Source organism: Myxocyprinus asiaticus, chromosome 3, assembly GCF_019703515.2.
Source record: "Myxocyprinus asiaticus isolate MX2 ecotype Aquarium Trade chromosome 3, UBuf_Myxa_2, whole genome shotgun sequence".
In the NCBI taxonomy this organism is placed as follows: Eukaryota; Metazoa; Chordata; class Actinopteri; order Cypriniformes; family Catostomidae; genus Myxocyprinus; species Myxocyprinus asiaticus.
The window spans coordinates 30,010,001-30,022,500 of NC_059346.1; the positions used below are offsets into that span (position 1 = coordinate 30,010,001).

The window sequence follows — 12,500 nt, forward strand, 5'->3', positions numbered from 1 at the left end:
CATTCGTCGTCCTCCTCATTCAGCATGACTCATTGGGCTGATTCATTTCCTACCGAGTAGTATATTAATCTTTTTTTTTTCTTGTCTCCCGTTTATTTATTTATTTATTTTTTTTACTGTTTCATGACTAAACCACAGCTTATCACCCTTGCTTATTTTAGTCTGTTTCAATGTGTGTGTTCAGAGAGAGAGAGGCAGAAACAGAAAGTAGTGCAGCTAACCTACGAGTTGTATTGACGTCATGAGTCATAATAAAATGCTCAAGGTTGCTTGATGTTCCTCATGCACACAGAAACACACACACACTGTTTGCTGTGCAGCACATTCCTTCTCTTAGTCAGCATCCTCCCCCAAACCATTATTAAAATCCACTTACATATGCACCCACACACACTTTAAAACCTCACTGATAAAATCTTTATATCAGATGAGTCTCAATGAGATATAAATCAGAAGTGTTAATTTTATATTAACAAAGATGCTATAATTAACCAGCCTATGTTGGGTTTGTCTTGTAGAACTGTGTCTCATAACAGTAGGACTTTGGCAGGACTTTGTTTTGTTATTGCTGGCTATACTAGATATAAGCCTGCTTTTTTAAAACATGCTTCTACTCTTAACACAATGTAGCCAGTTTAAAAACATCGGCATGAAACAAAAGATTTTGGTCAATGTCTGTTAAAAAACGTAAGCTATACAAATCACATTATTTTGAATTGCGGGGTGAAAACGTAAAGTTCGATTTCAGTTGAACTATAACAGTTATTAGGGATCCTCCGATACCTGGATCGGGTATCGGTCTGACGAGCCCGATCCAAATCCGATACTTTGTGTTAGTCATGTTCGTTACTGTCAAGCTCCAAAAATGACATAAAAGAACCATTAAAACACCATTAAAGCAGTTCATATGACTCGTGCATTTTATTCAAAGCCACTTAAAGATGTGCGATTAGCTCTGTGAATCACAAAAGGCTGTGTTTAATAAGTAAATATATAGTATGCGCAGCGCCAGCGCATTAGTGAATGGTGCTGCTCTGACACAAATTCACGCACAGGCTGGTGATGCACTCGCGGCTATTTTTAGCCTTCACAGAGGTGCACAATATTTGAGCGCTACTCAAGAACAGCATCTCAGATGTAGATGCTCAATAGTTTGGTTCACTTATAATATGCATTTAGAACGGCACTGGAGCTGCATTTTACCAGAATTTTAACTTACTGTGAACTTGCCTAAAAACACATACAGGACTTCCTGGAGAGTTCAGAATGTCAAAATAAAAGCGTGAGGGTTTACAAAGTGCACTATTTAAATATGACTGTTGTATTTAAATTAAGTCAATAATAATAATATTAATAACTATTATTATTATTATTATTATTTTTATTGTCATTAGTATTTGTTTACAATTTATAACAAAGTTGAATGGGTTCCAAAAAATAACTGTGTCTAAATTGAACAAAAAAGAGATCTGTCCAGATGTAAGTTTTTGGAAAAAAAGGCAAAAATAAAACACTGGTTTCTTTTCTACTGGAGACTTGAAGACTGGAATTACTGTTAATTTTGCTGCTACATTACCCAGTATACTAGTTAATCATAAAGTGTTTCTTAATAAGCTATACATTTATATTGAATAATGTGTAGTTAGAGGTTTGTGTTTCGTTACATATTAAAGAGTACTCCCAATTAGTTCCACACAATAATGTAAAGATATTCTAAACTGATTATGCAAAAAAAAAAAAAAAACACTGGTATCGGCTTGGGATCAGTATTGGCCGATACTGAGATTTCCAATATCGGAATCGGATCGGAAGAGAAAAAGTGGTATCGGTGCATCCCTAACAATTATTCATCCTTTTTTCATGTCATGTAAACGCTTTAGTCTGACTGAAATCGTTCTAGTCCAATTTTTGCAAAGTTGTACTTAGAAACCAAGATAATACGATTGTAGCTCTACTTCATCCAGCATGTAAACACGTTATTCAAACCACAGTTGGCTTGCATGCTCTGAAAGACAGAGGTGATGCACAACATGTATTTAACACTCCCTCAGCTGCTGCCTTCCTTCAAATATTTGATTACGTGTGCTTCGTGTAAACTTGGACAGACAGATAGCTCGACTACACAAAAACACACTATAGCTTGATTATATCTGTGCTTGTAAACGTACTAGGGTTTGGCATTTTGGTAATCTATTACAAAAAGTACAAAAGATGGCATAATCAAATAGGGGTGTTAAAATGATTCATTGATCTGACATGGAAATGTCGATGCATTTATTTCGGAAATTAAGAAGCGATTATCATTACTATAGTAATACCCAATGTGAAACAGATGCCATCTCGATTACACAAGCCTTCCCGCCACAGGCATGGAGTACGCAAAATTAAAGGGAAAAAGTTCACTTTGAAAGTAAAAGTTCATGCTGCGAACCGTAGGGTAAGCGGTGGATGGGTGGATGCTGCTGAGTTCGGCTTTTTGTGTCATCATTCATAACAGTTTGGGCACACTTGACCAAAGTTCATTGGTGTTGCTTTCTCTCTGAGCTTCCTTCAGGTTACCGAAATTCACATGCACTACTGTTTTCATCACGGCTGTCTGAACAGTGTATTTGCAAACCACAGTACATTGTGTTTTTAAAATGCAGATTTAGTTGAAAATAGTTTAAGACCCTGCATTCTGTTCAGTTTAGCTGTGCTCTATCTAGCTTTTTGAAAGGAAGAACTCACCTTGTGTGTGTGCGCTTCTCCAGAGTGTTGAACGCTGTCTCTGCCCCAGACAGAAGGTCACTGTGTGCTGTGTTGGAGTTTGTTGATGTAATTATTTATGCTGCCTTCTATTCAACTCGGAGATTCGGAATTTCCTACAGGGAAAAGTGCAATGGAACGGCACTTTGTCGAAACTTCCAACGTGGAAACTCGTGCGGAAATCTTCAACTCCGATTTAGCTGAGATTAGGGTTGTGCGGTATACCGGTATAAGTAAAATATTGTAATGCCAAAAAATTTAAAATGGTTCAATATCATCTTTTGGAGTACCATACTCCAGTAAAGTGCTAGTAGCAAAATTATAAAGGATGTGACATTTTTTTAGATGAAATCAATGACAATTTGACAATCAAATTGAAACCTCGAAATGGCCAAGTGTAATCAATAAACAGCAAAAATGTCAATTAATTAAATTATACAGTCTGCATGCGCTGCGCACTTCAGAATGGACGAGATGTGCTGATGTGTTCTGTCATCCACTTCACACACACACGGAGAGAGATTGCACGGGATGCTCAATGCATGTGTGTTTAGTTTGAGCGGCTGTGAATACTCAAACTCCTGATGCAGCTCTTCGATTTCAGCTAGCGAGTATTTCAGCATTTCATTTGGAATGGGGTGCTTCTTAAAATAACCGTCAAAAACGGGAAGAATTCAAAGGTCCGCCAAATTAAGTTATGCCAAAATAAAAGCTCTGTTCAACTGGATGCATGAAATTGAGCATTAAGACAAAAAAATGACTACTGTATTAATGTAATACTGTAATAATACTTCTGAATACCAAAAATATGAACACATTGTATGATAAAGGTTGTATGGGTTGTAAAATAATAATATGTAAGTAATAAATGTTGTAGTTTTTTGTTTGTTTTGTTTACAATTCTTATGTTTTTTGTCTTGGATGTTGTCTGCCTTATTGTCTACGACAGACAAACACTTTTGGACATTGGTTCTGCAATTACGCACCGTAAACCGGACTTCAAATTCCTCGATGCCGACCTGCTTTTTACAAACACGCCGGAGCCCTTTGTCTGGGCAGCCCGGCCGCGGAAATGTAAAAGGAAAAGGGGAAACAGAGCCGGCGTTCTCATCAGAGTAAGATGTCACGCAAACCGACCCCCGCTACCCAGTATTCTGCTGGCAAATGTTCAGTCTCGGGATAACAACTTCTGCGAGCTGAGAGTGTGGATTTCTTTCCAACGAGAGACGAGGGCCTGCTGCATTATCTGCCTTACAGAAACTTGGATGTCTGCGGAGATTCCAGACTCAGCCATTGAACCCGCGGGGTTCTCTGTGCACCGAGCGGACAGAGCGAAAGACCTCTCAGGTAAAAGCAGTGGTGGTGGTGTATGTTTTATGATCAACAAATCCTGGTGTGATCAAAGGAACGTACATTCTATCAAGTCTTTCCGCTCTCCTGATCTGGAATTTCTCATGCTTCTGTGTCGACCATTCTGGCTACCGAGGGAATTCACAGCGGTCATTATCACTGCTGTGTACATCCCACCACAAGCCGACACAGACCGGGCACTCAAGGAACTGTACGGGATTATAAGCAAGCAGGAAACCGCGCACCCTGAGGTTGCGTTCATTGTGACCGGGGACTTTAACAAAGCCAATCTCAAATCAGTCACACCAAAATACCACCAACACATTACTTTTAACACACGAGGGGACCGGATTTTGGAAAATTGCTACCCTCCCTTCCGGGATGGCTACAAATCCCTCCCCCACCCACCATTTGGCAAATCGGACCACTCTTCCATTCTGCTTCTTCCCGCTTACAGGCAGAAACTGAAACGGGAAGCACCCACCCTCGGAATGACCCAGTGCTGGTCGGACCAATCAGACTCTATGCTACAAGACTGTTGTGATCACATGGACTGGGAGATGTTCTGGTCCGCCTCTGATGACGACATCGAGCTTTACGCTGATAGCGTAACGTGTTTCATCAGAAAGTGCGTAGAGGACGTTGTTCCGACCAAAACTCTACGTATCTACCCAAACCAGAAACCTTGGATTAATAGCAATGTTCGCGCGGCAATTGATGCGCGGACCTCCGCTTTTAATTCCGGGAACACGGAGGAGCATAAACAAGCCAGTTTTTCGGAGGGCATAACTATCAGAACAGCAAAACGTCAGTACAGGAACAAGATTGAAGGACAGTTCAACACCACCAACTCTAGAAGCATGTGGCAAGGAATTAACATCATCACAGACTTTAAAGGGAATAAAAACTCCGCCGTGAAATACGCTGCCTCTCTTCCGGATGAGCTAAATACTTTTTATGCTCGTTTCGAGGGAAATAACACTGCCCTCGCGGAGAGAGCTCTCGCGGCCGAAGCTACAGAGGTTAGTTCACTCTCCGTCTCTGTAGCGGATGTAACACGATCCTTCCGACGGGTGAATATCCGCAAAGCCGCGGGTCCAGACGGCATTCCGGGCTGCGTCATCAGAGCGTGTGCGAACCAACTAGCTGGTGATTTTACGGACATTTTCAACCTTTCCCTCTCCTTGTTTGTGGTCCCCACATGCTTTAAAACGTCCACCATTGTGCCTGTTCCAAAGCAATCCAAAATAACTTGCTTAAATGACTGGTGTCCTGTTGCTCTGACCCCCATCATCAGCAAATGCTTTGAGAGACTAATCAGAGATTACATCTGCTCTGTGCTGCCTCCATCACTGGACCCATTGCAGTTTGCTTACCACAACAACCGCTCCACTGATGATGCCATTGCATCCACAATACACACTGCTCTCTCCCACCTGGAAAAAAGGAACACTTATGTGAGAATGTTGTTTGTAGACTACAGCTCAGCATTCAACACCATAGTGCCCTCCAAGCTTTATGTGAAAATCCGGGCTCTGGGCTTAAACAGCTCGCTGTGCAGCTGGATCCTGGACTTCCTGTCAAGCAGACGCCAGGTGGTTAGAATGGGCAGCAACATCTCCTCATCAATGACCCTCAAAACTGGAGCCTCGCAGGGCTGTGTTCTCAGCCCACTCCTGTATTCTCTGTACACACATGACTGTGTGGCAACACACAGCTCCAATGCCATCATTAAGTTTGCTGATGATACGACGGTGGTAGGTCTGATCACTGACAATGATGAAACAGCCTACTGAGAAGAGGTGCACACTCTAACACACTGGTGTCAGGAGCACAACCTCTCCCTCAATGTCAGTAAGACAAAGGAGCTTGTGGTGGACTTCAGGAGAAGAGAAAGGGCTGTGTTCTCTATCACCATTAATGGAGCACCAGTGGAGAGAGTCAGCAGCTTCAAGTTCCTGGGTGTCCACATCACTGAGGAAATCACATGGTCGGTCCACACTGAGGCCGTTGTGAAGAAGGCTCATCAGCGCCTCTTCTTCCTGAGATGGCTGAGGAAGTTTGGAATGAACCACCACATCCTCACACGGTTCTACACCTGCACTGTAGAGAGCATCCTGATTGGCTGCATCTCCGCCTGGTACGGCAATAGCACCACCCACAACCGCAAAACTCTACAAAGGGTAGTGCGAACTGCCAGACACATCATCGGAGGTGAGCTTCCCTCCCTCCCAGGACATATATACCAGGTGGTGTGTGAAAAAAGCTCGGAGGATCATCTGAGACTCCAGCCACCCGAGCCATGGGCTGTTCTCACTGCTACCATCAGGCAGGCGGTATCGCAGTATCAGGACCCGCACCAGCCGACTATATGACAGCTTCTTCCCCCAAGCAATCGGACTTTTGAACTCTTGATCTCACGATCAAATACATCAGCACTGCACTTTATTACTCTTATCTCACACCGGACTGTCATAAATTATATTCTCTCTTAACAACGCACTGGCAACTTACTATCAACTGACAGCCTGAATGTCAATACAGTACAATACAACCTACTGTATATTTTATATATACTATATATACTATTTATTGTATAATGTGTATTCTATATTGCGTATTGTACACTGTATATTGTGTTATTATGTGTATATTAGATTTTAAATTGTGTTGTGTAAATCTGATGGTTATTGTAAATTAGTATTTGTCTCATCACTGTCATGACTACTATGTTGCTCGGAACTGCACCCAAGAATTTCATACACTATTGCACTTGTGAATATGGTTGTGTGACAATAAAAGTGATTTGATTTGTATATCACAAAAGCTAGTGTGCTGAATATCAGCACGCTATAAAGCGTGGACACTTGGAACCTCTGTTGTGCAGTATTTTATTTGACCAAATATAAAATACAGGGCACCAGACTTCAACTAAAATGGTTGCAAGTGCGACCAAAGATTATTGATTGCGACAATAATTTAAAATGTAGGTCAGGTTGTGCGTTCATATATGGTTTCGTCAGATATCATCTTGCGAGTTATTGAATACATATTTAGAGCACGCATCAGTGTGTCTCGTGCTGCTTTTCACCCGTTCTGTTGTGATGACAAGCTCGCTGCACTGAACACAACAAACCCAGCGCAAGAGAGTCGTGAACAAATTACTCCTTTGAACCGGGTCTTTTTCATGAATCACCCGAAAAGAACTGAGGGTTTGAACTCAGGAGCTCAGGTTAGCAGTCTGAATGAGATTCATGGGCTTCTTTATAATTAAAAGTCCCATTATTGTGTACCACTTTTTTTCTTCTGGTAATTATTGATTGGGATTGGAGTAGCACAATAAACTGCCTCTGCGATTTCATTAAATTTGCACTCTTGTAGTTTCTGTGTCTGGTCCATCAGTAAAGAAAGACTAAGGCGATATTTTAAAACAAAGTGTGTGTGTGTGTGTGTGTGTGTGTGTGTGTGTGTGTGTGTGTGATTATGATCAAGCTTTTACACTTGGAACAATTGAGGGACTTGTACACAACTATTACACAAGGTGCAAACATTCATTGATGCTCAAGAAGATAACACACTACTATATGCATACTATATGTAATTATCTGTAATGTAGATCCTGAAGAGCAGTACTAAATAAAAAATAAAAAATCTTATTTCTTATATTTGTATAAATTATGAAAAGGGTGTGAACATTTGAGACAAAAAGGGAATGCAAACTTATCTTCTCATCTGTATATTAGGGCTGCCCCCTAATAGTCAACCAAACCTTAGTCCTTTTAGAAGAGTCTTGTTTGACTAAATTTTGATTGGTCGGTTGTGGCAGGAAAAAATAAAAACTCCACAGGAAATCAATGATACACCGGTATTGCCGCTGGTTGGATGCTAGGTGGTACTATGAGGTAATTTTCGTTAAGCAGGGTCAGGGTTAAGCCTACACAAAGCAAGATACCCTGATTTCAAACTTTGAACTTTTTTATTTTAACAAAAATTTCAAATGAAACTGGAAAAAAATTAAGTTAAATTAAAATGTGTGTTGTTCAACAGTTGTGAAGGACAACATCTCTCTGGCAAAGAACCTGCTTTATCTGTGCTTTCTCTACCAGTCGGGTATTTCGTTGTCTGGGAAAATACATGATGTATGTGAATACGTTTTTGTTCCCTCCATATATATATATATATATATATATATATATATTACACACACACACACTACCGGTCAAAGTGTTTCAAAACTTTACTCATTCTTTATAAAAGAAAATTTCTCCACATTTTAGAAGAATAGTAAAGTCATCAAAACTATGGAATAACATAAATGGAACTATGGGAATTATATTGTGACTAAACAAAATCCCAAATAAATCAAATCTGTGTTATATTTTAGCATCTTCAAAGTCATCCTTTGCCTAGAATTTGCAGACATGTACTCTTGACATTTTCTCAATCAACTTATTGAGGTATCACCCTGTGTTGCTTTTTAAACCGTATTGAAGGAGTTCCCATCTATGTTGGGCACACATTGGCTGCTTTTATTATTTGGTCCAAGTCAACAATTAAAAAAAAATAAATTAAAAAAAATTAACGTTGTTTTATAATGAAATAAATTAATATGGTGGCACAATTATATTTTTGTCTACAAAACTAATTTCAAACATTTAAGCATACACCTTCAGATCAAAAGATTTTTAATATCATGAGAAACATTTCAGTCAAGTGTTTCAAAAGGTGTGTGTGTGTGTGTGTGTGTGAGATTTATATATCGCAATATCCAATTACATCGGCAACCCCCGGGCTGAGGTATCAGTGAATATTCTTGCTTAAGGTACACTCCAAACTAAATGAAAAAGTAATTAAAATAACGAAGTGATCAAAAAAATAAATATAAACATGGCAAACTTAACATGTAAATATTTGTATGAACATAAAAAGATTCAACAACTAAGACATAAACTGAACAAGTTTCACAGACATGTGACTAAGAAATTGAATAATGTGTCCCTGAACAAAGGGGGGTCAAAATCAAAAGTAACAGTCAGTATCTGGTGTGACGACCAGCTGCATTAAGTATTGCAGTGCATCTCCTCCTCATGGACTGCACCTGATTTGCCTGTTCTTGCTGTGAGATGTTACCCCACTCTTCCACCAAAGCTCCCAGACATTTCTGGGGGAATGGCCTTAGCCCTCACCCTCCGATCCAACAGGTCCCAGATGTGCTCAATGGGATTGAGATCCGGGCTCTTTGCTGGCCATAGCAGAACACTGACATTCCTGTCTTGCAGGAAATCACGCACAGAACGAGCAGTATGGCTGGTGGCATTGTCATGCTGGAGGATCATGTCAGGATGAGCCTGCAGGAAGGGTACCACATGAGCGAGGAGCATGTCTTCCCTGTAACGAACAGCATTGAGATTGCGTGCAATGACAACAAGCTCAGTCCGATGATGCTGTGACACACCGCCCCAGACCATGACGGACCCTCTACCTCCAAATCGATCCCGCTCCAGAGTACAGGCCTCGGTGTAACGCTCATTCTTCCGACCATCACCCCTGGTGAGACAAAACCGCGACTCGTCAGTGAAGAGCACTTTTTGCCAGTCCTGTCTGGTCCAGCGAAGATGGGTTTGTTCCCATAGGCGACGTTGTTGCCGGTGATGTCTGTAAGGACCTGCCTTACAACAGGCCAACAAGCCCGCAGTCCAGCCTCTCTCAGCCTATTTCAGACAGTTTGAGCACTGATGGAGGGATTGTGCATTCCTTCTGTAACTCGGGCAATTGTTGTTGCCATCCTGTACCTGTCCTGCAGGTGTGATATTCGGATGTACCGATCCTGTGCAGGTGTTGTTACACGTGGTCTGCCACTGCGAGGACGATCAGCTGTCCTCCCTGTAGCACTGTCTTAGGCGTCTCGCAGTATGGACATTGCAATTTATTGCCCTGGCCACATCTGCAGTCCTCATGCCTCCATGCAGCATGCCTAAGGCATGTTCACGCAGATGAGCGGGGACCCTGGGCATCTTTCTTTTGGTGTTTTTCAGAGTCAGTAGAAAGGTCTCTTTAGTGTCCTAAGTTTTTATAACTGTGGCCTTTAATTGCCTACCGTCTGTAAGCTGTTAGTGTCTTAACGACCGTTCCACAGGTGCATGTTCATTATTTGTTTGTTCATTGAACAAGCATGGAAAACATTGTTTAAACCCTTTACAATAAAGATCTGTAAAGTTATTTGGATTTGTACAAAATTATCTTTAAAATACAGTGCTGAACATCAATTTAAAACGAGCAATTCTGTGATTTGGCAACTAAAATCAGCCATTTGGCTCCTTAATGTTTCAGTTTAGGAGCCAATGGCTCCTAAGCAATTTTTTTGAAAATTAATTATATTTTCATTTGATTAAACACTGTTTTGATGATAACATATAATTAAAACAAAACATGGAATCCAGAAAAAGTAAAACGGAAAATGCTGAATTTGTAACTGCAAGACTTTACGTAGTTCTTTCATCTGAAATCTGAGGCTATTTATTTGTTCCCTAATTATCGATTTAGTACCGATACTGAGGTACCAGGGCTGATAGCATACCGAATCCAAACTTTTGGTATCGGAGCAACCTTAGCTAGGTGTCTGGGTGTGTGATGTCATGTAAACATGTCTGAATCAGTGGCCGCTTTTCTACTATTGGGCCAGTGTGAGCCAGGGCTATTGACTGCTTGGCTGCGAAACCAAAATCGATCTGCATTCACACCATTTGGCCAATAGCCCTGCAGCGTTGCCCTAAAACCTACCCTTAAATGCCGTCCTGGTGCCAACATCACACACCCCGCCCATTTCACGAGCAAGAGGGAAACTCCAGATGAGGTATCAGACTCTGGAGACTAGCTAGCCTAGAACGATTCTCCATTCTCCGTTGATCTGTTAAATGTGCTGTAGTTTTTTAGTTTTTTTTTTTTTTTTTTTTTTTTTTTCATGGAAAGGTATGAAAAAAAAAAAATAAGTCCTACTCCCTGAGAGAGATTAATGAAAAGTGTTGAGATATCGCACCTGTCTCTGTGACAGCTCTAGACTCTTTAAACGTCAAACAAAAATGTTGCACATTCTCATAGTGTTGTAGTTGCAGTGTATTATTGAGACTTACTGCCATTTTTAAGCCTTTTATTTTACAGCACCTTTAAGGTGAGGTGGTAGCTAAATATAAAATATTGTGGAATGAGTATCTTGGTGCTGAAACCTCTTAACTGAAAAATTCTTAGACATTGATCCCACCTCAATCCCCTGTTGGCTTTCTTTGGCCCGATGGTAATTGGTGGGCCGAAGGACAAAGCCCCAAGAAGGCACGATAAAGCCCTGGAAGTGATAGTGGGAACGGAACTGGCCCTGGCAAGCACTAGCACGCCCTCATGTGGCCTGATAGTGGAACCACGGAAAATGATAAACATTTAACTTATTAAATAATATCCGTTGAGTCAAATTTCCTACATTACATGATAATAAAACTTGTTCAGCAAACATTTGCAGAGACAGGTGTTCAAAACATGGTGAATTATATTCTCTTTTGATTATCGTAAACCTGTAGAATAAACGCTAGCATTCCAACATCGTTTATCAGTTTGGTTGTTATAAGAAGTCTCTGCTGACAATCAAGGTACTGCTGAAAATCACAATGTAATCAATCTCAAAATTAAAAATAAGACCCCTCTCTGTCAGGTTTGTGTATAGTTGTCACTGAATTTCGAATTCAGTGAGACGTCATGCATGGTTGTTCCAAATGCTCTCTCTCTTACTGGGTTTCTGCCATGAGGAAGAACAACCGACCAGAGAGGATAATTCATCCACCATGTCTTTTACAGTTAGAGAACATGCTAACATTCTTTTTTCTCCCTGTTTTGCAGGAGTTTATGGAAGATCAGAAGTATCGGGATGAGGAGGATTTGGCAGACAAGCTGGATTCTTTTAAAAGTAAGATATACAAACTAAAAATATCTTCATTTTTATGCTTTCTTCAAATGCCAGTGGTGATTGGACACCAACATACTGCACAGTCTTCATATAAACAAATGTTTGTGGATAAATAACTGATGTGACCGGTTATATTTGTGATTTAGTTGGTTTCTCCATATGAGCTTGCAGAAATGTTCTTGTCTTGCCCCTGTGTTTTGGCGCTTTTGGACATGTGCTTCTTGTGGGAGAGGGAAATGACTCTGTGTGTGTGTGTGTGTGTGTGTGTGTGTGGGAACGGACAACTGGAATGTAAACTAACAGTCCTCCTGAGCTTTTTGGTCACTGCTAAGTGGGCGTATTGCTTTATTGTCGTAGACTTTGTCAGTTCGAACTAATCTGGCCATTCTCCGTTGACCTCTCTCATCAACAAGGCATTTCCGTCCACAGAACTGCCGCTCACTGGATGTTTTTT

At 40.8% G+C, this 12,500-nt stretch overlaps 1 protein-coding gene across 1 annotated transcript in view; it reads left to right on the forward strand.

The window, feature by feature from the left end:
• The window catches only part of LOC127419110 (allograft inflammatory factor 1-like), a 38,231-nt gene that overhangs the window by 6,029 nt on the left and 19,702 nt on the right, over positions 1–12,500 (forward strand). The window contains exon 3 of the mRNA XM_051660246.1: positions 11,980–12,046. Within this exon, the coding sequence (XP_051516206.1) occupies positions 11,980–12,046 (67 nt within the window). The remainder of the gene's footprint in view (positions 1–11,979; positions 12,047–12,500) is intronic.